Source organism: Mus caroli, unplaced genomic scaffold, assembly GCF_978045245.1.
Source record: "Mus caroli unplaced genomic scaffold, Mus_caroli_1 scaffold_6, whole genome shotgun sequence".
Taxonomy (NCBI): Eukaryota; Metazoa; Chordata; class Mammalia; order Rodentia; family Muridae; genus Mus; species Mus caroli.
In genome coordinates, this window is record NW_028227261.1 from 3,939,962 (window position 1) to 3,964,402 (window position 24,441).

Here is a 24,441-nt window from a genome sequence, read left to right on the forward strand (position 1 = left end):
TGGGGAACCCCTGACTAGCCAGGGTGATGGCAAATGAATGGGGGGGGGGCTATGACAGCAGGTGGCCTGGGAACCATGAACAGCAAGGCCAATTCCCAGTCACCATGGAAACCGGTGGCTTATTTTCACTGAATAATTGGTTGTTATGCACACTCTGGGAGATTCGCCCGCTCCTCTTTGGGGGTGCAGAGGAAACTGTCCTTTTTGCTTTTGCATGCATTTTAATAAAAGAGGGACGGGAGAGGCAGTCAGTCTAAGGTACAGCTCAGGTACCATCTGGAGTCTGGAAATGGGAAGGATGTTTCAATAAGAGACACGTCTCCCGGTCCCCACAAACCACTCCAGCAAGGCTTTAGCAAACCCTTGTGACGTGAGGACCAGCTCAGAAGTCCGTGGCCACACAGGTTCTTAACCTCTGCCCGCCCAGCAATGTCTGACAGGACCTGCAGTCAGGGACAGAGTGGGTAGGCCGCCCATCCCAAGCTGGAAAAGTTCAGAGCTGCAAGCTGCCCCCCGTGACAGGTACTCATGGCCTTCCCCAAGGCCGGCTGGCAGCAGCCACCTGCCATCCAGCACCTGCACCCAGAAATCAGCAGAGGCTCGCCCTGCCCAAGCCTTGGGAGCGAGCTCCTCCTGCCGATGCCCTCCTGCTGGGCCTCCTTGCCCTGGCCGGTCTAAGTACCTGGGAATGTCAGACTTCAGGGATGAGGTGACACACGGACTGGGGACTCTGGGCAAGAAAACACTAGTGCTACCAAAAGACACTGGGTCTAGTTCCCAATCCTGCAGCCTCAGCTGTGTGACTTCAGGCAGGTGACTCAGCCTTGCTGAAATTATTATTATTATTATTATTATTATTATTATTATTTTAAGATTTGGGGAAGGGGGTCTGGGCATGCTGATGCAACCTTCAATCCCAGCCCTCAGGAGGCAGAGACACAGATCTCTGAGTTTAAGGTCATCCCTGCTCTATATAGGAAGTTCCAGGCCAGTCAAGGCTGCATAGCAAGACCTTGTCTCAAAAACAAAATGTGTATGCCTGTATGTATGTATGTATGTATGTATGTATGTATGTATGTATGTATGTGTGTGTGTGTTTGCATGCATGTATGCACGTATGCATGTGTGCATGTTTGCATGTATGTATGTATGTATGTGTGTGTGTTTGCATGCATGTATGCATGTGTGCATGTTTGCAGGCATGTATGTGTACCATATATGTTCCTGGTGCCCACAGAAGCCAGGAGAGGGCACCTGATCACCGAGAACCAGAATTACAGGAAGTAGTAAGCAGCCTTGTGGGTACTGAGAACCTAACCCAGGCCCTCGGCAAGAGCAGCCAGTGCTCTCAAAAGAGAGAGAGGAGAGAGAGCTTTGAGACAAGAGCTCTCTGTGTGACCCAGGGTTATCCTGGAGCTTGCTGTGTAGATCAGGCTGCTCTTGAACTCACAGAGATCAGTCTGTCTCTGCATCCCAAGTACTGCGATCAGAGGTATGCACCGCCATGCCCACCCCATGCTGAGTATATTCTTGTGTGTGTGTGTGTGTCTCTTGGGACCGTGACAACTCACTAACACTAATCCTTTCTTGGACCTGCTTGGCTCCCAGAATCATCCCGCTGACCTCAGTCCCTAACTGGGACCCCGCCAAGATCCCACTTTGTGTAGGCTTACACACAGCTCAGTGTGTTTCCCTTCATGTGTGTGTCTGTGGCATTGTCCTACTGTGTGTCTGTGGGACTGTCCTACTGTGTGTGGCATTGTCCTACTGTGTGTGTCTGTGGGACTGTCCTGCTGTGTGTGTCCGTGGGACTGTCCTGCTGTGTGTGTCTGTGGGACTGTCCTACTGTGTGTGTCCATGGGACTGTCCTACTGTGAGTGTCCGTGGCACTGTCCTACTGTGTGTGTCCGTGGCACTGTCCTACTGTGTGTGTCCGTGGCACTGTCCTACTGTGTGTGTCCGTGGCACTGTCCTACTGTGTGTGTCCGTGGCACTGTCCTACAGTGTGTGTCCGTGGCACTGTCCTACTGTGTGTGTCTGTGGCACTGTCCTACTGTGTGTGTCTGTGGCATTGTCCTACTGAGAGTGAGAATGTTGAGCATGACAGTTCCCTTGTGCAGAGGCGTGACCCTCCTGGCTGGACAGCCACATCCCCTGCAGTGAGATGTCCTTTCCTGGCTCCTGCCCCGCTGAGCCTACTCCTGACTCTGAAAGGCAAGCCTGGACAGCCTTCACCCGGCAGGTGCTACTCAACATCCTCACCTGTGGTTCAGGATGCGGTGGACCATCATCCACTCGGGCTTGATGCCGTAGCGGTAGAAGCGTTCCTCCATCTTGGCGTAGAGAGGGTCCTTGTTCTTCCGTTTCTCGCTCTTACCGTCCTCATCGCCAGAGCCGTAATCAAAGGGCGGCGGTTCGTCCATGTCATTCTTTCTTTGGTAGTTGCGATACATCACGGTGTGGTACAGCTCCAACTACTCACAGAGCACGGGAGACCGGCCGCTCACCCCAGTTCCCAGACCAGCCCTTCAGCCCCCAAGCCCTCTCCTAGGTGGAACAAGCCTCCTCCACAGCTGCTAGTCCCAGCTCCCACCCATGCCTGAGGGAACCCCAGGCTCACATCAGGACAAACATAACCATGCGGCCCCAGGGTCTCACCTGTAGCTCCTTCACCCAGGAGCAGTGCCAGTAGGAGAGACCAGCCCACTTGACAAAGAACTCTCTCTCAGGAATGCCCTCCAGAGGCCTGGGCGGGGGCATGCCTGGCTCCACCTCTGGTCCTGGCAGCCCCACCACAAAGGGAGCCGGGGGTTCTGTCCACCTCCAGTGTAGGATCCGCTGAACTTTGCCCTTCAGCGGGGGACACTGTGAACAGAGGATGGTCACCATGTTCAGGGTTACATCACAGGGCTGAAACTCCTATGACACTAGACTTGTTACACAGGGTCCCAAGCCACAACAGTATCATGGGGACTCTGTGGTACCGGTCACTTCCTCGGGAACCCACACATTGCTGTGTATCAAGAGATGAGCAACGACAGAGCTTGCGGGTCCAAGTGGGCCCTTTGTATTTGACAACGTGACAATGACCTTCCTTAGCCCCTGGCAAATTAAACCAGGGTGCATGAGCCCTCTATATCCACTCAGCCTGAACAGCAGAGCGAGGAGACAAACTTCATGCCCTGCCTGGTCCCAGGAACAATCACCTCATATCCTGACGCGTGAGTACCCACAGGACGGGAGCCCTGCCTGACCCACACGGACACTGCAGTCCTGACCACTTCCTTCACCCAGCAGGGCTACATGCAGCCTGTGCATCCGAGCTTGCTGGGGCAGGAAGGCCATTTCCCCTCTCCCCCCACACACTCAGGCCCTGAGTCACACCATGGGACTCCCGAAGTGGTGGCTGGCAGCTCAGAGCAATCAATTGTCACATCTCACGGCCCCAGTGCTCTGGGCCACGCTGAGATGGCCTGGGGTGGTCATAACCCTCACAAACACAGTTCTGAGGCAGGCCAAGCTGGACTGAGGAGAGATGGCAGATTTAGGGAGACGGTTCTGTAGCGGAGGGCAGGTCTCAGCCCAGCTGCCGAACTTCTGTGTATCTGAGTACACACCCCTTCAGCCTGTCTCCCTGCCTGTAAAATTGGCCTCTTCTTCTCAGCCTCAGAGGACTGCTGGCATCAGAGCACCGGTGTGAACCAACATGCAATGCACACCACACCTCCCAGAAGCAACCATACTCTGGCCTCTGAGGGCAAAGCGCAAGGAGGAAGAGGTGAGATGGGAAGGCAGGGTAATTCTCTTGGACTTGAGGGGTGTAGAGGAACTCATTTCCTAGGCCTTAGCCCACCCAGCCTCGCCTCCTGCAGGGAGGAATCAGGAAATCAGGACACTATACCCCATTCTCAGGAAAGCTATGAAGCCTACGCCCATCAAAGGGGCCTGTCCATCCCCTACAACACCAAGGACATAGATACACTGGCACACATGCGAAGCCCACACATGGCAGGAGCCCAGATGCATACACAAGTCAGGGAAGCTGCAGGACAGCCCAGAACCTACAGGATAGGATACCCAACACTGGGAGACAGAGCAAGTCCACACATGGGACCTTCAGCTGCCTACAGTGTCCAGAGTCAAGGGATGAGGAGAGAATGTTGTTCCCTGCCTTCATAAACTGAAGCTCCAGATTGTGGGGCCATCACTCTGTCAAAGCCTAGGGACACCATGCCCAGGGTGACTCAGGGACCCAAATCCAAGTGGAAAGTTCTGCTGTGGCATGGTCTCAGGCAAGCTACTGTGTCCTCCTGAGCCTCATATTCCAGCTGAAGAGGAATTCTGGTGAGAGCTTGCCTGGTATATAGGCCCTGGGTTCCATTCCCAAGCAACCCCGAAATAACTCTTGAAAGTCAATTAAGGGGTGGAGGATGGAATTAGAGCTCAATGGGAGGCCTCCTGGGTTCAGTTCCCAGTAGGAATGCGATGTGCATGAGGTTCTTAGCGCAGAATAAATTCTCAATAAACAGTCCTAAGGGAATTCAGGAGAGAGCAGGCAGGGTGAGGTAGTGGGCGTGGTCTTCTGTGGTTGAGTTTGTTGGGGGCGTGGCCTGGGTCCGCAAGGGCGGGCTCAGGGGCAGGTGGGCGTGGCGCCAGTAGCGTCAGGGGCGTCAGGGGCGTCAGGGGCGTCAGGGGCGTCAGGGGCAGGAGGTATAACACTCACTGTACAGCGCGGGCAGAGCCATTCACCGTTCGGTATCTCCGGCAGCGGCGGGTTGAGGCAGTGCAAGTGGTAGGAGGAGGGACAGGCATCACAGCACAGGAGCTCGCCACCGTCCTTGCACACGCGGCAGAACTCCATGTGGTCATCCTCCTCTTCCTCACAGCCGCCCTCCTCCTCCTCTTCATCATCATCCTTCGGCTCCCACTGGATCCCCTCCTTCTCCTGTAGGGAGGAGTCCAGGTGGATGCACCTTGAGCCGTGTCCCCAGGCGATGGCCTGCCAACCCTAGTCCGGACCTCAGCCACGGCTTACACAGTGTGGGCAGCTCCACTTGCCCTCTGGAGCCTTCTCCAGCTCCGGGTCCAGGCAGACCAGGTGATACGCCCTCGGGCAGGTGTCACAGAGAATGATCTCGCCTCCCTGTTGGCACACCTCACAGTAGTCCTGGTGGTCTGTCTCATAGCCGTCACCATCGTCAACTACGATGGGAGAAGGGTAATAGTGGAGGTCTGCCGCACATGGCCATTCCCACTACCCCGACTAGACTGGCACATGATAGGCGTTTAAATTATCTCAAGTGGATGGACAGAGAGACCAAAGAGTAAAGAAATATTAGGGATGGCTGTGGAGTGTGAAAGGTGGACAGAGATGGGGGAAGGAAGGGAAGGGCAGAGAAAGGGAAGGGGAGGGGAGGGGAGCAGAGAGGGAGGACAGAAAGCCAGTGTGCATGGAGAAAGAATAGCAGAGAGGGCACGCCTTTAATCCAGAACACAGGAGGGGCATCTCCATGAGTTAAAGGCCAGCCCTATCTACATACCAAGTTCTAGACCAGCTAGAATTATGTAGTGAGATCCTGTCTCAAAAATCAAGACAGAGGGCTGGTGAGATGGCTCAGTGGGTAAGAGCACCCGACTGCTCTTCCGAAGGTCCAGAGTTCAAATCCCAGCAACCACATGGTGGCTCACAACCATCCGTAACGAGATCTGGCGCCCTCTTCTGGAGTGTCTGAAGACAGCTACAGTGTACTTACATATAATAAATAAATAAATCTTTAAAAATAAATAAATAAATAAATAAAATGTCTTAAAAAAAATCAAGACAGAGAGGGAAAGAGGAGGGAGGGTGGGTGTTTGGTGGGTCTAGATCCGTGGGTAACTGATGGGGGGACTGGAGGGTGAACTGAAGTGCCTGGTCCACTCCCCCTCTGCTAGGGTCTAGCATTAAGAAACCCTGGCTTTCTTATTTCTTCCTCCCTAAGACAGACAGTAGACAAGGGTGGTTGAGAGAGCACAAGATTGGGAGAGGCTGGGACATGAGGATGCCCTTCCCCCATTCTCTGAAAACCGCCCCCTCCCCCATCATCGAAAAGGCCCCACCTCTCATCACGGAAAAGGCCTCGCCTCCCACCATGGAAAAGGACCCGCCTCCCACCACGGAAAAGGCCACGCCCCCGAGAGGCCCTACTCCTCTTCTTCTTGCGCCTCCTCTTGTTCTTCTTGCCCAGAGCTGCAGAGCACTCAGAACGCACAGAAGAGCTGTGGATGCTGGCATTGTCCAAGTCTGAGTCCTCCCGTTCATCCTCCTCGCTCTGAAGGGAAGGAGGTCGGGTTGTGAGTCAGGGCCTGCTCTGGTGATTTGGGTAAAGCAGGGCCAAGGAAGCTCTGAAGTCTCCCTGTGGCTTCACTCTGTCCCCCAACCAAGCTAGAAATGTGTGCTAGCGCACAACCTGGATGCCCCATCTCCTCCCATCGCCTGCTCTCAGGACCTCTGACACCTCCACAGTTCTGCTCCACACTGCTTCCCCAAACTCCTACACGGCCTTCAAGGGCCACCCTACAGAACCCCTCTCTGGAATCTCCACAGATCTCTCCCAGTGGACACAACGGAAGGACCAGTGGCTCCTTCAGAGCTGAGCTGGCCTACTTCATCTAGGGCAGAGCCGTGCTCCTTCTACGTATAGAAGAGGGGCTGTGCTCCTTCCAGAGCAGCCAGTCTTGAGACCTGGCACTCTCCCCCACCAAATGACAGAGCAAAGCTTTGGCCCTCTTCTCCATCCTCGGCAGAGCTGGGAGGACAAGTGACAGCTGCGCAGGTGGACTGAGGTGACATGAGACCTGGGGCTAGAGGAGGAGTCATGGCTCCAACCAGCCTGGTCAAACAGGCCACCCTCCAGGGCTCCACCCTCGGAGCACAGCTGGGTATAAACCCCATGAAGAGCACGCTGATTGTCTGTGTGCTGGATAGAGCCTCTGTGAGCAGCACCGCAGCCAAGCTCAGCAGTTGGCCAGAGGGAGCTACCTGGTCAGAGTCTAGGCTAGATGGGTCTTTGGAAGGGTCCGGTCTACACCTATAAGTGGGGAAACTGAGGTCCACAAGGCCTGTATGTACAGAGACTGGGAGAGGTGTGGAACTAACTCCCTCAGTTAGCTCGGGGGGAGAATGAACGTGGCCCACTCTCTGGTCAAAACAGCGCTCCCCTTACCCACACAAGCACAGTCACTGAGGAAACCCTTCTCCTCGTCTCTCCCCGTCTCACACACACAGGCACACACTAAGGAACCCTTCTCTCCACATACACATATGCATGCACATGCACATATACACACACATGCACACACATGTATGCACACCCACATACACACACATACACTCACTAAGGAATGCTCTGCCACCACACACAAGCACACACATATGCACACACATAAGCACACACACATATTCACACATGCACACGCGCATGCACACACACACACACACACACACACACACTCACCGAGGAACCCTTCTTCCTCTTGCTGATCCCTCCGAAGCGGAACTTGAGCCCTGCCACTCTCTTGCCCCTGCCCTTTTTCTTGGAATCTTTGGCGCCTTTGTTCTTCTTCCTCACTCCGGGCCCTGGACATTGTGACAAGGGTTGCCATGACCAACACTGCCTCTGATGGCCCACTTCTCCCCTGCCACCTCACTGAGCCTCCAAGACCTGGCCGTATGCACTGTCACCCATTCTGGATGAGAAGGCTGAGGGCTTCTTTTTTTGTTGTTGTTGTTTGTTTGTTTTGTTTTTCAAGACAGGGTTTCTCTGTATAGCCTTGACTGTCCTGGAACTCACTTTGTAGACCAGGTTGGCCTCGAACTCAGAAATCCGCCTGCCTCTGCCTCCCAAGTGCTGGGATTAAAGGCGTGCGCCACCACGCCCGGCAGGCTGAGGGCTTCTAATCTTGCTTAGGTTACACAGGAAGACAAACCTGAATCCGTCTGCCTGTGTTGGCCGGAGCCATGGACACTTACAAATGCCTACCACCTTGGGAACAGCTCTACACAGTCTGACCAACCTTGACTTCCTAACCAGCAGGGCCAGCTTCTAAAACAACACAACCCACCTGGATCCAAAAACCAAAATCCACCAGCCTCCCAAACCATGGCTACCTCTCCCAGCTTTCTTATGCCCCTGGGCTGCCAGGCAACTGATGTGCCATCTAGGGAATGATGTCTCTGTCCCCACCCCCAGCAGCCTAGAGCCAAGCATGGTGCCTGATGGTAGGCTCCACACCCTGGCCAGGTAGCCCTGTTCAGTCCTTCTCTGGCTATACCCCATGGCGATGGGGACCCAGCTGCACTTGGGGCATGCCACAGAAAAGCTATTTCAATCTTTTTAGCTCTGAACAGGCATCTCAGGGAGTCAACGGTTCTGCAGTAGCTCCTGGGCAGGGGGAAGTAAGGACTGTGGAAGATGGGTGGGGCAAGAAAAGACCTGGCCTATGACACTCACCCACCAGGCACTCTGAGACATGAAATGGGGCTGCCAGGCACAATACTGAGCACTGTCCCAGACACCAAAACTCTGTGTGCTGATACAGGGGCTCCCAGTCTCCTCTCAGCCCATCAAACCCCACATCAGAGCACTAAGAAGACATAGTGTTGTTAATGCCCCCACTGGGAGGAGATCGGAGTCCCCAGCCTCTCAGAAGCCAGAATTTCTACCCAGACTGTCGCAGACAGTCTATTCCTCCTCAACAGAAGGCCCTGCTTGCCCTCCCCACCCAGTCCCATCTGCACTGAGTCAGACTGGACCTAGGTCTCCTCGCTGTCCTTCTAGACCTGGTCACACTCCTGTGAGATCCCTCTGCAGGGACTTGACAGAGAGAGGCCCGGCTACAGGAGGTACTCATAGGAGAGGATCCAAGACTGCCTTGAACTTGTGTAAGTCCAGAGCTGGAACAGCTCCATCCTGTGGGCTCCCACCTCTATGCCCAACAGTAGGGGTGGGAGGGGGATGGGGTAGAACAACCCCATGCTGTGGATGACCCCTCCCTACCTCCATGTCCACAGTGTTGGGGTAGTGGGTCAGATGTTAACTCCCAAAGAAGTCAGCCCGGGGCCAGTTACAACACTGAGTCCTCAGTACAGACGCCCCCTAACAGCCCTGTAGGATCTAGAGAGCAGAACTGCCAGACAGGGCCGATGCCCAGTCACCCATAGCCTTACCCTTGCCCTCTTTGGTCTTGGCCTTTCGTACGGGCAGAGTCTGGGGCACTTGCTGGGGACTGATGGCCAAGGGAGGAGCAATGGTCACCGTCTCCACAGCCGCGGCCACGGCTGCCGCAGCTGCTGCTGCCGAGCTACCCTTAAACGGGTTGTTGGCGCTGAATTCTCGCCACTTGGCCCCCAGGACAGTCATCATTTTGGACATGGGGATCTTCGGATTCTTCTTGGCAATAAGGGGCCTGCGGGAGAGAGACGGGAAAGAAAGGGAGGACCCCCCTTTTTCTCACGCCTGTGAGGTGTGGCTAGCCCAGTAGCCCTGGCTAGCCCAGTAGCCCTGGCTAGCCCAGTAGGGGCTGGGGAAGGACAAAGTGAGGCCAGAGCACACCCCAACATACTCCTGACTTCTGGAGTGTTTTCATTTAGGCTGCAGACCAGAGACGGGCCTAAGCAGGCCATTCCCCACAGAAGGACCCAGGATGGGGGGGCCTGTGCAGGACGTAGGCCCAACCATCTGCTATGTTAAAATGAAGGAGTCCTGACCCCAAGCCCTTTCCAGGTCAGGGGTTCTTCTGATAGTCCTCTCCGTCTCAGGAGTCCCCACTGCCTCTTCCTCCTCCCCCCTCAGATAAGCACAACCCTCATGGTCACCCAGACACAGCAGTCAGGCCCTGGCCCACCTGAGGAACTGGCTGAAGGCTTTGTAGTTGGTCAGTGTGTGGTAGTCATCCTCAGAAAACAGGTAGTCCACATCGTCCAGCCCCCACTCCGCCATGAGCTGTCCCGAGGACTTGGGCTCCTGCAGAGACATGGCCAGAGGTGGGGTCAGACACACGGGCCCTTCTGACCCACCTCCTTGCTCTGAGAGAGTAAGAAAGGGGCAGTCTGCAAGCTAACAACAGCTCTCACCCTCCCCTGGGACAGTGAAAGCCACACCCAGCCTGTCCCAACAACCCCACCGACACCCCCACCAGTGGCATGTCTCAGACTCCAGCTCACAGGACGACACTGTGAGCTTTAAAGCTGAGACTGGGGAAAGATCATGCAGAAAAGCAGATGGGTGGGGGACAGGCCACTCAGCTAAGAGAGAGACGCTCTGGAGACAGACAGACAGACAGACAGGACTGAAGCAAGGAGCAGAGCTGAGAGAGTCCCTCAGCCACTTCCCAGATGTGCTGCTAAGGAAACTGTGACAAAGAGCTCAACAGAGCCATCACAGGGGTCAGAGAGCCAGTGGCCCATGGGACTGGTGGCCCCTGATGAGCCAGGATCACAGGAAGTGCTGGTTGTAGGGAAAGGTCTCTGTTTGTTGTTTTGTTTGTATTGTTGTGGTTGTTTGTTGGTCTCTCTACATAGCCCTGACTATCCTAGAACTTGCTATGTAGATCAGGCTGGCCTCAAACTCACAGAGATCCTCCTGCCTCTGCCTCACAACTGCTGGGACTAAGGGTGTTTGCTATTATGCCCTTTGGTTTTTCGAGACAGGGTTTCTCTGTGTAGCCCTGGCTGTCCTGGAACTCACTTTGTAGACCAGGTTGGCCTCGAACTCAACAGAGTTGAGAAATCCGCCTGCCTCTGCCTCCCGAGTACTGGGATTAAAAGCATGCGCCACCACACCCGGCTATGCCCAGTGATTTTTAACTTATTTCTTTTTATGCGTATGAATGCTTTGTCCACGTGTTTGCCTTCTAACTCATGTGTACCCGGTGGAGTCCAGAAAAGGGCATCAGATCCTCCAACACTACAGTTATAATTATGAACCACCTTTAGGTGCTGGAAATTGGACTCAGGTCCTCTGGAAGAGCAGCCAGCGCTCTTATGCATTGAGCCAACTCTCCAGCCTCCCTGTGGGTCCGTTCTAACCATGACTCTGCCAGATAACATCAGCGAGACGTGGACAAATTAATTCACCTTTCTGCCTCAGTTTCTTCATTCCGCCTCACAGAAAACTAGCATAGGTGTGTAGGATGAATACTTTATTAGTGACTGTTATGCGGCCCAGACAGCTTCCTCTCCCCCTGTACACCTTTATAGTGCACAGTTCCTGACCTGCCAGGACACACAGACCCCCATCCATGGAGGAAGAGAAAGAAAAGTTCTTAGCCTTGGGTGACACCAGAAAATGCCACACAGAGCCCCATCTGCTCTGACCCCTCAAGCCCTCTTGGGAGCTGTCTTTCTGCTCCAGCAGTGAAAAGCCACCCAACTGGTGCAAATTCTTCCTGGGTTCCCAGTATGTGTCCCAGAAACAGCCTGCAAAGCAAAAGGGCTTAGGAACCTGGTTCCACAACACCTCAGAGATAGTTTCACGAAGGACACCCTCCCAGTGCCAACCTGCCCCCTCAGACACACCCGGCCATTCCTGAGAAACATGTAGGAAACACAGAAGCAAGCAGACAATGGTGTCACCAGGAATCTAAACAGCTCCTGGAAGTTAATTTCTCAAAACTGTCCCCATGGCTATTACAGTCATAGCTGATTCATAGCACACCCACCAGTGACTAATGGGATCACACTGGGTGTCAGGACACCCCCAAGAAAGCAATTCTTCCCACAAGCACTCCAGTCTTCAATCACGCGTAGCCCTCTGCCGCCCAACGGTGACTGTGTTAATGTTTACGATGCCACGTTGTGGCTCACAAACGATTCCTGGTGACACGGGGTCATCCACCCACAAGCCAGGGGTTGGCCTCAGTTCAATTGCAATGCCTTGACTTGCTTTCCTCATGCCCAAAGGACAACCAGACCCATCTTTACAGCCACAGGCACACACCTCCAAGTTCATTGAGAGACTGGAGGAACACCCACGTGGGTGGGACCACAGAGTGCACCAAGCACCCAGGCAGAGCTGGCCACTCAGGGCTGTCCGGCAGATGCTAAGTGGCAAAGATCCCATTTGCTGTTTCATTTCCCCAAATTGCTCCAAGCAAGAGGTTCCCAACACCAAACTTGAGTGCACACTATCTATCGTCCTTTCCAGAAACAGCTGCACGCTCTGGTGGGCGAGCTATTGCCAAGAGCAGCCCCAATCTATCAGCAAGACACCGCACACGGTTGCTATCGCAAGCCCTTCTGGCCACAGGCCCCTCGTGATCTGTGTCCGACATCCCAGTGTGTGCACGTACACACAGTCTCCCTGACTCGTAACTCCGAGCTCCTCCTCGGACATCCTCCTGCCTGGCCCCGCCCCAGCGATTACCTTCAAGCCTCCGTCGTCGTTATCATCTTCATCCTCATCCCTCTTTTTCCGCTTGGCCTTCTTCTCCTTCTTCTCCTTCAGTTTCTTCTTCTTCTTCTTGGTGGGTGAGTAGTCGCTACCTTCGCTCTCTGACTTCTCTTCCAGGTCCTCCTCATTTTCTGACATCTCGTCATTGCTCCCCTGGAAAAGGCATGGGGAGTGGTGAGGGCGCAGGACACCCCAGAATGCCGGAGACCTGGGGCAGCAAGGCCTGGTTAAGTTACTCGGCCACCAACTTTCTTCACCCATTGTGCACTGGTGAAGGAGCACAAGCAGAGGTGACTGGCAGATGGTGAGATGATCCACAGAGGAACCGGACTTCTCCAGGCAGGTGTCAGCTTCTGTTTGGGTCAGAGTGGATTTGGGAAATGAAATACCACTGCACCCCAAGAACTCCTGGTAGAGGCCATGATAGCCAAAGCCAAATATCTAAGAAAAGTTCCAGACAGGAGCTGACCCGTCTACTCTGCACCCGTGGATGGGGCGAATGCACGGAGGGCCAGCTCTCCAGAGACAGCCATGGTACAAGCCTGTCTCCAGGCTGGCCACTCCACCTCAACCATAGAAAAAGGTAAATCAGGCAGCTCTTAAAATTGACTGGATTGTGTTTCCTGTCTGTACAAGCAGAAAATGGCCCATTTATATGGAGATGAGGGTGTTTACAGTCATAGCATACCCACCAGCAAGATACTATCCCTGGAAGGAAATGGTTTGCCCAGTTTGGAGGCAAGACAACAGCAGAGCCCTGTCCTCTCCCACAGGGGTCAACAGGGGCAGGCTGGCGCCATCACTACGATTACCAGTTCGGGACTTGTCCCCCTTGTGATTGCTGTGAGATATTTTTCAGGTAAGCAAAGACAGGTGTGAGAAGAGATAGAGAAAGCTGGAGACATGAAGACTGAGCTATGAAAGACAGTCGGGAGAGGGAGGAGGAGAGAAAGAAAGGAGATGAAGGGGAAGAAGGGGCAACAATGTTGGGGGACCCTGAACCATTCTCTTGCCTGTCCCAGTAGAGAACTTCCAATGAAGCAACATCCCATCAATTAGCTGAGGTTGGACATGTCACCAATCAATTATTGTCGCTGAGGTCTTCCCTGCAGTCCGGCTGGGACAACCCCACCCATAGGCTCTCTTAGGCTCTCCCGGAAGCTCAGCTCAGTCTCCCTCATAGAAGACTGCACCTGTCACCTGCTAATCGATCACCAAGTCAGCACGCTGACAAGGTCTCCTTGCTTTCTCAGAATACTGACTCTGCCCTGGACCCAGGGGGCAACTCCCAGCTCCCACGCCTGTCGGTAACATGGAACCCCGTAGCCACAGTTCCCAGTGGAATTCAGATGGGGAACAGTCCCTTCCCCCAAGGTAACAGAGACCAGCCAGCTCTTCAAGATCATGTCCAAGAGATCTGAGAGCCCCAACTCTCTTCCCAAAAAGAAGATGAGAGAGAGAGAGAGAGAGAGAGAGAGAGAGAGAGAGAGAGAGAGAGAGAGCGTGTACACCATACACTTCAGCACCACAGACAGCAGCTGCAACCTGCATGGCCTGCCCATGGATCCTTGCTAGTCTGGGACAAGTTCAAGTCATTGTAACCACCTGAACTTAAAGTCTCTCAACTGCACAGTGGTGAGAGAAACCTGGGAGATTGTGCACACAGAGGCTGGTGTGGATCGTCGTGCTCAGAGACTGGGGTAACTAGGGAGAACCAGTTGATCACCGTGTGTCCTAGCAGGGAACTCAGACCAGACCAGTCTGCATTCAGAACCGCAGATGCCCTTTACTCCTGATACAAGTGGACCACACCCAGGCAGGCAAGGGCAGCACCCTCAAATGCTGATGATGCTGACGGGGAAGCAGACATTTTTCCACTGGGTCATGGGTAGACAACTGTTGCCTGGTAGCTGCTCAGAGCCTCTAACTGGGAAGAAGACACTGCCATACCCGGGGTAGTGCAGAGGGGGCCAGAAGTGGCCAGTGCAGCTTAGAGCCAGAGGGAGAAGAGGGCACGAGGGAGGTGGGAAGGCACCTCCTGTGGACTGAGGTGAGCAGCCTGTGCAAAGCACAGATAAGGGGCGGGGCTTGCTGAAGCCGAAAGCCTGGCCTGGACAGGATTCAGCCAAGACACACTCCAGAGCCGGGTAGGAGGGCAGTGGGCCGAGCTGGAACCCGGCAGGCAGCGTGGATCTCAGGCTAGAGGTCCCTTTTCTCCATCCATCTACCAAAGCATAGGCAAGATGTCTACCCACAGGGAGAGAAGACCCTAACCTGCAGCCCCGAGCCGCAAGCCCTCCTCTCTTCTCCCCTGCCCTGCCTCTTCCCAACAAAGCCAGCATAGCCTGGGTCACCCCCACAGCCATGCCTGCACACCACAGTGGAGTACAAGATGAGTCTGAGTCCTGGCAGAACCCGAACCAGCTGTCCCCACACTTCCTCCACTGGGCCTCCTCCTCTGCTGGCTGCACATCATAAAAACATCCTGCCTCACAGAGAAGACAGCGAGGAGGAGACACTGCAAGTGGATTCAAAAAGCATCCTCCACAGAGCAATGTCATACGAAAGAGAAGAAGGGAAAACTGACCCAGAACCACAGGGAGAGGGACCACAGCAAAGGTAGCCAACCTGGCCTCTGAGTTTGAGGTCGGCTGGTCTATATGCTAGATTCCAGGCCACCTAGTGAGACCCTGTTTTAAAGAAGAGATAAGGAGGTGGGCCACACCCCATTCAGGAAAGAGACACCTGTAAACCTCTCACAGAGCTCCCCAGCCAATCTCAGACATCCTGAGGTCTGAGAGCAACCAAAGCACATAGAGGCTGTAAAATCAGGATGACAGTTGGACCTTGGCACCGTCCTTCATGGGTGTGAAGGTCCGACCCTGGGTATGACTGTGTAACAGAGCACTTGAGAACCTCAGGAGACACATGCAAAGCACTTCAGATGCCACACCCAGGTGGGAGCAAAGAGGGTTCTCTCTGCTCAGCCCCCCTTTTCCTGTTGAGAGGACAGCCATGGCTGGTGGAGACCCCAAGCAGTGAGTCCAACACAACCCTTCTCCCTCCCTGAGCCACAATTTCTGACTCCAGGCTTCCTATCTCCCTTTCTCCCCACCCTCTTTCTATGCCCAGCCCACATCTCATCTCCTGAAAAGGGGAAAAACAAAACAAAACAAAACAAAACAGTATTTAGATTTAAAGGAAGAACTCAGGGAGTTGGTCATTCTCAACTTGGGGTCCTCCAAGACTGAGAGGGAAAAAGGAAAAAAAAAAAAAGAATGAAATCTGAGCCTCCCATTCACCAGTGTTATAAACAGTTATAATTTAGCACTGAATAATTGGTTGCCATGGCAACCGCTGCAGTACAGGTTGAAATCAGTTCTCCCTCCTGCGCTCCCGGTCTGACAGGGAGCTTCATCTACATATGCTCAGGTTCCGGCTGCAGCCCGGTTATTTTATGTAAATCAGAAACCAGGGCTTGCTGCTTGCCTGTGCGCACCCCCAACCCCCTCACACACACACACACACACACACACACACACACTCCGCCCAAACCACTGCCTTAGAGCCCACCTGCTCCAGCTCCTCGGCGCCTGGCACGAGTCACCTGGTGGGGGATGCAGCGGTAGGGTCGGGGGAGGAAGGAGATTCCCACACCCGTGATCCAGGGCTGCCGGGTGGGTGCGTGGGCGGGCAGACGGCTCTTCCTCTTTGTAAATAGCATGCTACAGACCGCCACCCCCACCCCCAGATCCTGCAGCTGGTGAGAGAGAGCCAAGCTGCTGGATGGGATGGGATGGAAAAGGCGAGGAAAGCGCCCCTGGCCAGAGGGTCACCTCCATATAGTACAACCTTGTCTCCCTCCATGCTCCACTTTTTTAAAGAGGCGGTGCTACATCTTAAGGAAAGACCACCGCGACCACCGGGGCAGAGGAGAGAATGAAAGAGAGAAGGGAGGAATGGGAGGGGAGTGGGAAAATGAAGTGGAGAGAGACTGAGAGAGATGAATACGGCAGAAGAACCAAGCACAGGCTGGAGGAAGAGCCAGTGTGTGCGGCTGAAGACCGAACCAGAGGAAGAAGACCGAACCAGAGGAAGACGGTACAGGGAAAAAACACAACCATGTCCTCAGAAAAAGAGGCCTAGAGACCCAAATCACTGGGCAAAGATTTCCTGAGTCTTACCTTGGAGGCCACCATACCCCCAGCCCTACAGCCCCTCCCCATCTCCAACCTCCTTCCTACCAGAGCCATGGCAACCCCATGCCTTGCCTGGCCCAGGAAGGAGGGAGAAAAAAGACAGCCTTGCTTAGAATGGAACCCTGGGAAGCCCTGTTGGGGCTGCTTACAGCTGACATGGTCCCAGCCTATGGCCTGGCATTTGAGAGCAAGCCTGGGGAGGACCCTGTTCTCTGCCGGAGGATCCCAAAGTCCGGGGTGGGGAACAGTGGCACCAGAGTGGGACTTCACAGCTTCAACCAGAAAGTCTGGGCACCTGAATCCCAGGGCTTCACAATCCTGAACCTATCCACCACCCAGACACGGGACAGATCTGCAGGCCCGGGCACTAACAGGAGGAAGCAGTGGCTGTTGGAAAGATTGGGGGAGGGTCAGGGCATGTCAAAGGAAGCCGGTTCCTAGCACCTCCTTCAGTGTGGAGTTCTCCAAGCACAAGACCTGCTCCTACACCCTGCCTCCACTTCCTCATCTGTATAATGGGGACAGAGAGCTTGGTGACACCTTGGAGGAAGCCTTAGAGTATAGAGAAGTCAAAGAAAGCTGCTTCCTTCCTTCATGATGGAGACAGCTACTGACTTGCCCTGTGGTAAGGAGAGGGGTGTTTTTGGAGGAGACAAACACATCAATCCAGAAGACCACAGAGAGAGAGAGAGAGAGAGTCTTCAGCCACATGGAGAGGTCAAAGCTGAGGGGTCAAAGAGACTCCAGGAGAACAAAGGGTAGCAAGCGTGCACACACACACACGCACATGCACACACACACCAAGATGCAAAGCAAGGACAGAGTAGGTGTGGGCTAGAAGGGACACTGAAGAACTAACTGGCTCAGGGGGGATGCTATGCATCGCTAAGGGGAACCCTCGGGTTAGGCTCTGCTCACAGCCCTAGACAAGACACTGTAACAGAAGAGAAAACACACAGGCTTCAGGTCCCTCAGATGTCCCTGATCCTCTCCACAGTCATCCCTCACTTGCCGGGTCCACATCTGACACATTCCCAACAAAGGAAGAGGACAGAGTCAAGACCTGGGTGGGCAGTGACTCCCACCTACCCTGCACCATCATTCTCTCTCCTTGCTTCTTTCTACACTCAGCCTGCATTCTGGGGACCCAGGAAAACCAGCTTAAAGCCTGAGTCGGGAGCACAAGGCCATCGCTGTCTTTGGTGGACCAAGTACATAACCCACCCTCCCAGCGGGGCTGCCCAGAGATGCAGGGGTTGAGAACTGTGACTTTAAGCTACATGTCTGCCTCGGTTCCCCACACCACCCATGTCCAAGGGCGATCCCAGAGATGAAGCACATCAGTACGAGGCACACAGAAGTGTCATGTCATGTCAGTAAGCATGCCACCTTGCCTCTTCAGCCTATGCCAGGGATAGTGTCACGGTGTCCCAGCTCGGGACAGGACAGCTGACCCTCCAACTTTCTTAAGGAACAGAACATGCTATTTCCATCCCAGGGGCATTTCTTCATGACATTTCCATGCTATGCAATGCAGGGTCCCGGCCCACTCTGCCACACCACGCCCTCCCCGACGCCACGCCACGCCCTCCCCACACCACGCCCTTCCCGACGCCACGCCACGCCCTCCCGACGCCATGCCTCACTCTCCCAGACTCCACGCCACGCCCCCCATGTGCCTCACCTCTTTCTTCTTCCTTTTTCCTTTGGAGGACTTGCTCTCTTTCAGCTTCTTCGGCTTCTTCTTGGGAAGGCTCACAGGCTCTGCAGGGAAGAAGTCCTCAAAGCCTTCAAGGCCACCGTCTTCTTCTTCTGCAGGAGTTGGAAGGGAGAGGAATGACCTTCAGTTTCTCTCAGCCGGAAAACGGGACACAGAGCCAAAGGCGAGCCACGAGACCCCTACACCACCACATGCCCCCATCGCAGCCACAGGACCACGGTCCTAAGTCAAGGGACAGCAGTCATGTCGGCTCTGGTAGACGGCACAGGTCACCTGCCCTCTCTGACCTTTCAAAGGTCAGATCGCCACCTAGTCATGAACTCAATACTCTGGTGTCCTTACTGACCTGGGGGAGAAGTGGCCTCATGGCACACCAGCATCATCGCTAGCTGGCCAAGGAGGGCTGGGACCCAACAGAGACCCCAAGCTGAGGAAAGCCTGTCCTGGCCCCCCAGAGGTTCAAGTGCAGCTCAGATGTGACTTGAGAATAAGACAATAAGAGACACGGGTTCCATCAGCCAAACACTTAATGGAATCAGCACAATAATCAGTCATGGGCTTGATAAGTTCCCTCTTTGGTTTTTGGTTTTTCAAAGATGGGGTTTCTCTGTATCCCTGGCTGTCCTGGAAGTTGCTCTGTAGACCAGGCTGGCCTGAGACTCACAGAGATCTGCCTGCTTCTCCCTCCTGAGTGCTGAGACTAAAGGCATGAGCCACCACCACCTGGCAACAGGATTCTCTCTTACTGAGGTATTCAAGACCACACTGGTTCCCTGCCTAGCTCTGTGCAGGAAATCAATACACACGCCCAACATAGATGCACAGGGCCCAGCCCATTGTACACGTGGGTTTTCCAGAAGTTGCCTGTGAATCCCAAAGTCTCTCATTTCAATTAAAGGCCAAAGCCAAACGTGGCTGAACATGCCTGCTAGAGGAGAGCTTGCTGGCCGGCCACCCAGCCTAGCCAAATGGGATTTACAGTCCAGTTAGATATCCTGTCTAAAGGTAACAAGGTAGAGGGTGACACAGAAGGCATTGTGTCTTCCTCTGACCTCCATATCTGTATGCACCCCCACACTCGGGTGCACACACCACACACACATTTTTTAATTAAATTCCAAGAGGAGTTAAGGTGGACTTAGGGCCTAGGGTCATTTAAAAGGTGGTTAAGTCGCTCTATGCCACCCCAAGAGGAGAAAGGGACTTCTGATGTACTGGGGGGCACATGGTTATCCGAAGCCTGACCCCTACCCACTGAGGAAACCCAAGTTGAAACAGTATTTCCATGCATCAGATTCACGTGACCTCAGAGGAAAGATAGGGAGGGTCATCTGCAGGTCACCAAACCACCCAGAGTAGAAAGACAGTCAGAGAGAGAGAGAGAGGGAGAAGAGAGAGAGAGAGAGAGAGAGAGAGAGAGAGAGAGAGAGAGAGAGAGAGAGAGAGAGAGAGAGGAGAGGGAGAGAGAGAGAGAGGAGAGGGAGAAGGAGAGGGAGAGAGAGAGGGAGGGAGAGAGGGAGAGAGGGAGAGAAAGAAGCAGCCCCACCCAGAGGGGCAAAGGAGACAGGCAGTCATGGGGGGTAGGGAGGAGGAAGGGGGAGAGCCACGCAGAGGGGCAAAGGAGAGTTCCAGAATGAAGTCGCTCCAAAGGCCCAAGGACCTTCTCCAGCCCATGACCTGGCTCCTCCGGCCCGACCTCCTGTTCTGTGCACAGCGAGCGTCTAGGGGTGGCCAGACAGTAGAGAAGAGCCTGTGCTTCACATGCGTGCATAGAGAGGCATCACCCATCTCTCAGGTCCCACACAAGTCTACCTGCCAGCCTTGAATCTCTTGAACTCCAGAGTCCAGAGGGAGGAAGATAGGTTCCCACTGGTTTTGGTGGCTCCGCAGACTGGGTGGCTAACCAATCACACATACCCCACCCTCAGAGGGCACTGCGTGGCTATGATCCCCTTTCGGAACCCTACACAGTCAATCTGCACATTTAGATCCTCCTCCAGGGGCAAAGTACCCCTTGGCACCAGGACCCCCCATCCAAGGAACAAGCAGCCCTGCCTGCCAACACAGCTCCCCAGAATCTCCAGGCCAGGGATAGTGTGCAGCCAAGTTCCAGCCCCCTCCAACTGTACGAATGGGAATCCAGAAGAGCAGCCAGCCAATACAGAGAGGAGAAGGCAAGCTATAGGTAGGACCGGAAGCCGCTGCAGGAAGGCAGCCTGAGTACAGTCCAAATGCAGGTCATCCCTGGAAGACTACCACAGTACCGAGCTACAGAGAAGTACCACAGTACTTAGTACCACAGTACCCAGCTACAGAGAAGTAACACAGTACTGAGTACCACAGTACCCAGCTACAGAGAACACAGGGCCCATGTAGTGGGTACAGCTGTTGTGGTCTTGGCAGGACTCCAGAGCACAAGGGAGAGGGCAGTTCCTGACTTAGGCTACCATGGGCCAGGGATCCAAGCTGAGGCCAGGTGATATTGGAAGTAACCCACGGCTCCTCTGAGCTCTAATGTGCCAGAGGCCCTCAGTGTCCGGTGTCATCTAGGTGTGGCGGAGCCTGGGCAGCCGCGCCGAGGATGGAAGCAGGCCAGGCTATGGTGACCAGTGGGATACCCATCCACACCTGTGTACTCTCCCAACACCACAGACACCCAGCCAGCCAGAAGCTCCCAGCCCCTGGGAGCCATCCACAGCGGTTATGTAACCGGCTCCAGGCTGATGCAATCCCGAGAGGGCCCTTCTCCCTCCTGCCTGCTCTGGGCAGTCCTCTGTCTCCACCCAGCAGGGGAATCCCCAGGCTTAGAAAGCCAGCCCAGCACATGTCCTCCAAGTGACCAGCAGAAGAGATGGGGGATGGGGGGAGGTGCACAGGTAGCTAGGAATGTTCTGGAAGGAAGCCTGGGGTCCACTCGTGGATACTGAAGAGGGCAGGAAGTAGCCCCCAAGCTAGCTGCAACTCATCCGGAACACACACAGACACACACACAAACACAAACACACACACACACACACACACACAGAGCTCCTCCACAAGACAACCTCACAGCCCAAGGCTGCCTGCTTAATAATGAAAAAAAAATTTTTTTTCCCTCTGGGAAATTTTCAGAGCTTGCACATGAGGATGGGGGAGCCAGCTCTGACCATGCCTATCTCTAACAAGCATTCCCTGTCCTCACTTAGCTTCTGGTAGCCCTGAGGACAGACACCTGAGGCTTGGCCTGTGACCCTGGCTCCACCCATCACCCACACACTCAGTCTGCACGGACACTTCAGCTCCTTCCTCTCACACGAGCCATCCCCCTCTGCAGCAACAGGTCCTGAGCCTTCTCAAAGCAAACTCCAGAGTCACCCTCAAGCAACCCCCATGGGCTGCCACACCCATGTCTCAGACCTGTGCTGTCTGTCAACCCTGTTCCTCCTCCCCACAGCCCCATCTGTCAGGCACAGGTCAGAGGCTGGCTTTAAAACAAAGGGTCTGTGGCCCATGGGGGAGATGCAACTCCCCTAGAGTGAGGGAGTTTGCCCTGCCAACAGTCAGCCGCTGGAGGCTTGCCCCACTGCCCTTCTGGTCTGCCTGGTGGTACCCTCAAACACCAGCCCTGCCCCGCCCCCGAGCCGGAGGTTCCATCGATCCCAGGCAGCTATAATTAGGACCATTAGCTTGGTAACTCCTTAAGTGGCCCTAGTCAGAACAGGCTTGAGTAAGGGAGGCTACTTCTGAGACTAGGGATGGGACACAGCTCGAGGGTCAGTGACAGAATCTGCCAGGTAAAGTGTTTTCTGCTCTCTGCCCCTTGTCAGCTGGCCGCACAGCCCCCAGCGCAGGCCTGCATCATCCAGCTGCCACTGGGTGAACTGGGTAACCCTTCCCAGGTAGTAAATTATAGCAGTGGCACTGAGCCAGCTGTGATGGCACAGGTCGCTAATCCCAGCACTCCACAGTCTGGGGGTAATATCAAAGTTTGAAGACAACCCAGGCTACGTAGCAAGACATTGTCTCAATAAGATATTTCAATGCCCCCATTTACAGATATAAGACTCTAAGGACCTCCTCATCTGCCCATATCTCGGTTCCACCGCTATCCGAGGGGACAGTCGTGGCAACATGGGCCAAAGGTACATACCAGTATGTGAGGCCTCCCCTTGCTCTGCCCTCCAGGCCTTGGACTGCCCAGAACTCAGTATTTCAGCCGTGTACCTTGTGTGTCAAGCTCAGGGCTGCACCCCAGGACCACTGAAGTGACTAAAGTCAGCTCTGGATCTGAGAGTTCCCAGAGCCTGAGAGATGAGTGGGGGGGGGGGGGGCAAATCAGGACAGATCTAGAAATCTACACCCAGGGTGTAGTCCTGGCTCCAGGCCCCACTTCCTGTGAGGAAGAACAAGCCTCCAGGAAGCTTTTCCAACAGGAACTCTCATAGAAGTTATGTCTGGTTCTGTGAATGGGAGGACTAGGGGGTCAGCGGAAGGAGCTAAGACAAGATCTCCATCACTTGTGTCTGAGGCGAGCAAATGAGCCATTGATGGAGAGCCAGCTCAGTCCCCTGTCCTTCCCAGAACCCAGGGAATAGGGGCTCCTTCCAGGTTCAAACCCTACAACCCATCTCCAAGCAGGGAAGAGGGCCACCTAGTGGTCAGGAAGGAAGAAGGCCAAAGACGCACAAGGGCTTTTAACCCCCACCCCTTCCTGACCCGGCGCCCTAAAGGCCTGCCCACTGATCATCTTTGAAATGGTCTTCATACTGTAGCCTTCTTCCTGGGCAGAACTGTGAGCCCCCCCCCCCAGGGCTGGGTGCAGTTGAGTGACACAGAAAGAATCTAGGAGGGGTCACGGGGTGGAAGAACTCTAGGATAGGACTTCTGGATATTGAGAAGCTTAGACTAAAGATCTCATTCATCTCTGGACCTCCCCCTGTGGCACAGGCCCTCGGCAGATCCAGAGCAGTGCAACCACACAAGAGGCAATTAATAATTTATTTATGACATTTAACAAAATCCAGACATCACCTCATTGGCATCTCATAAAAGAAAGCAGCCGTCCTGAGAATGAGGGAGGAGAGAAGCAAGAGAGGCTCTTAGCCTACATGACTGGGAGATGGGAGAGTGAAGACGGCCCAGGGAAGCAGGCAGAAGCCCCCCATCAGATGCAGGGCATGGTGGGAAGAAAGAGGCAAGGAGTAGAAGACATGGAGATCAACACCGGAGGCACGTCACGGGAAGACACAGGGACGAGAGAGGCAGAGATGCCAAAGAGACCAGATAAAGACTGATGGAAAGAACGGAGCAAGAGAAAGAGCCAGGGAGAGGCAGATGAAGCCAGAATTAGAGATGAAAAGTCTCATGGGTTCCTCGGCAAGACACACACACACTCAGAAGCCTGTGTGGCCGCACATGACTTTAATCCCAGCCTAGCCCGGTCTATATAATGAGTTCCAGAACAGGGCTAAATAGTGAGGCCTTGCCAAGAAAAAGAAAAAAAAAAGAAAGAGCCCCCAAGAAACACTGCTCAGGACCTGGCTCAAAAATATTAAAGAAATCTGTGTTGAGTAGGTGGATGGGTAGATGGACAGAAACAGGTGGATGAATAATGAATGGATGGGTATAGTGGACAAATGGACAGTGAATAGATACATGCATGCAGGAACGGTGGGTGTGTGGATAGGGAGAGCTTGTGAGTGGATAGGATGGTGGGGTGGATGGACAGATGGATGGGGAGCTTGTGAGTGGATAGATGAGTGTGGGATGGATGGACAGACAGATGAATGCTGAGTATTAGCTGGCAGACAGAAAATGGATGGATAGATGGATTGGCAGATGGATGGATGGATGGATGAGTGGGTGGGTAGATGGGCAGATGGATAGATGGATGGATGGGTAGATGGATGGACAGATGGGCGGACGGATGGATGGATGGATGGATGGATGGATGGATGGATGGATGGATGGATAGGTGGATGGATGGATAGGTGGATGGATGGATGGATAGGTGGATGGATGGATAGGTGGATGGATGGATAGGTGGATGGATGGATAGGTGGATGGATGGATGGATGGATGGATGGATGGATGGATAGGTGGATGGATGGAT

At 54.2% G+C, this 24,441-nt stretch overlaps 1 protein-coding gene across 6 annotated transcripts in view; it reads right to left on the minus strand.

Moving 5' to 3' along the window:
* Chd5 (chromodomain helicase DNA binding protein 5) overlaps positions 1 to 24,441 on the minus strand; it is a 50,892-nt gene that overhangs the window by 23,016 nt on the left and 3,435 nt on the right. For all 6 annotated transcript variants that reach the window (XM_021159628.3, XM_021159631.3, XM_021159627.3 and 3 more), the window contains exons 2-11: positions 18,315 to 18,442; positions 12,405 to 12,584; positions 9,886 to 10,004; positions 9,209 to 9,447; positions 7,497 to 7,618; positions 6,188 to 6,311; positions 5,036 to 5,202; positions 4,724 to 4,945; positions 2,659 to 2,865; positions 2,263 to 2,474 (exon numbers count right to left, since the gene is read on the minus strand). In XM_021159628.3, coding sequence (XP_021015287.1) covers positions 2,263 to 2,474; positions 2,659 to 2,865; positions 4,724 to 4,945; positions 5,036 to 5,202; positions 6,188 to 6,311; positions 7,497 to 7,618; positions 9,209 to 9,447; positions 9,886 to 10,004; positions 12,405 to 12,584; positions 18,315 to 18,442 — 1,720 coding nt within the window. The remainder of the gene's footprint in view (positions 1 to 2,262; positions 2,475 to 2,658; positions 2,866 to 4,723; positions 4,946 to 5,035; positions 5,203 to 6,187; positions 6,312 to 7,496; positions 7,619 to 9,208; positions 9,448 to 9,885; positions 10,005 to 12,404; positions 12,585 to 18,314; positions 18,443 to 24,441) is intronic.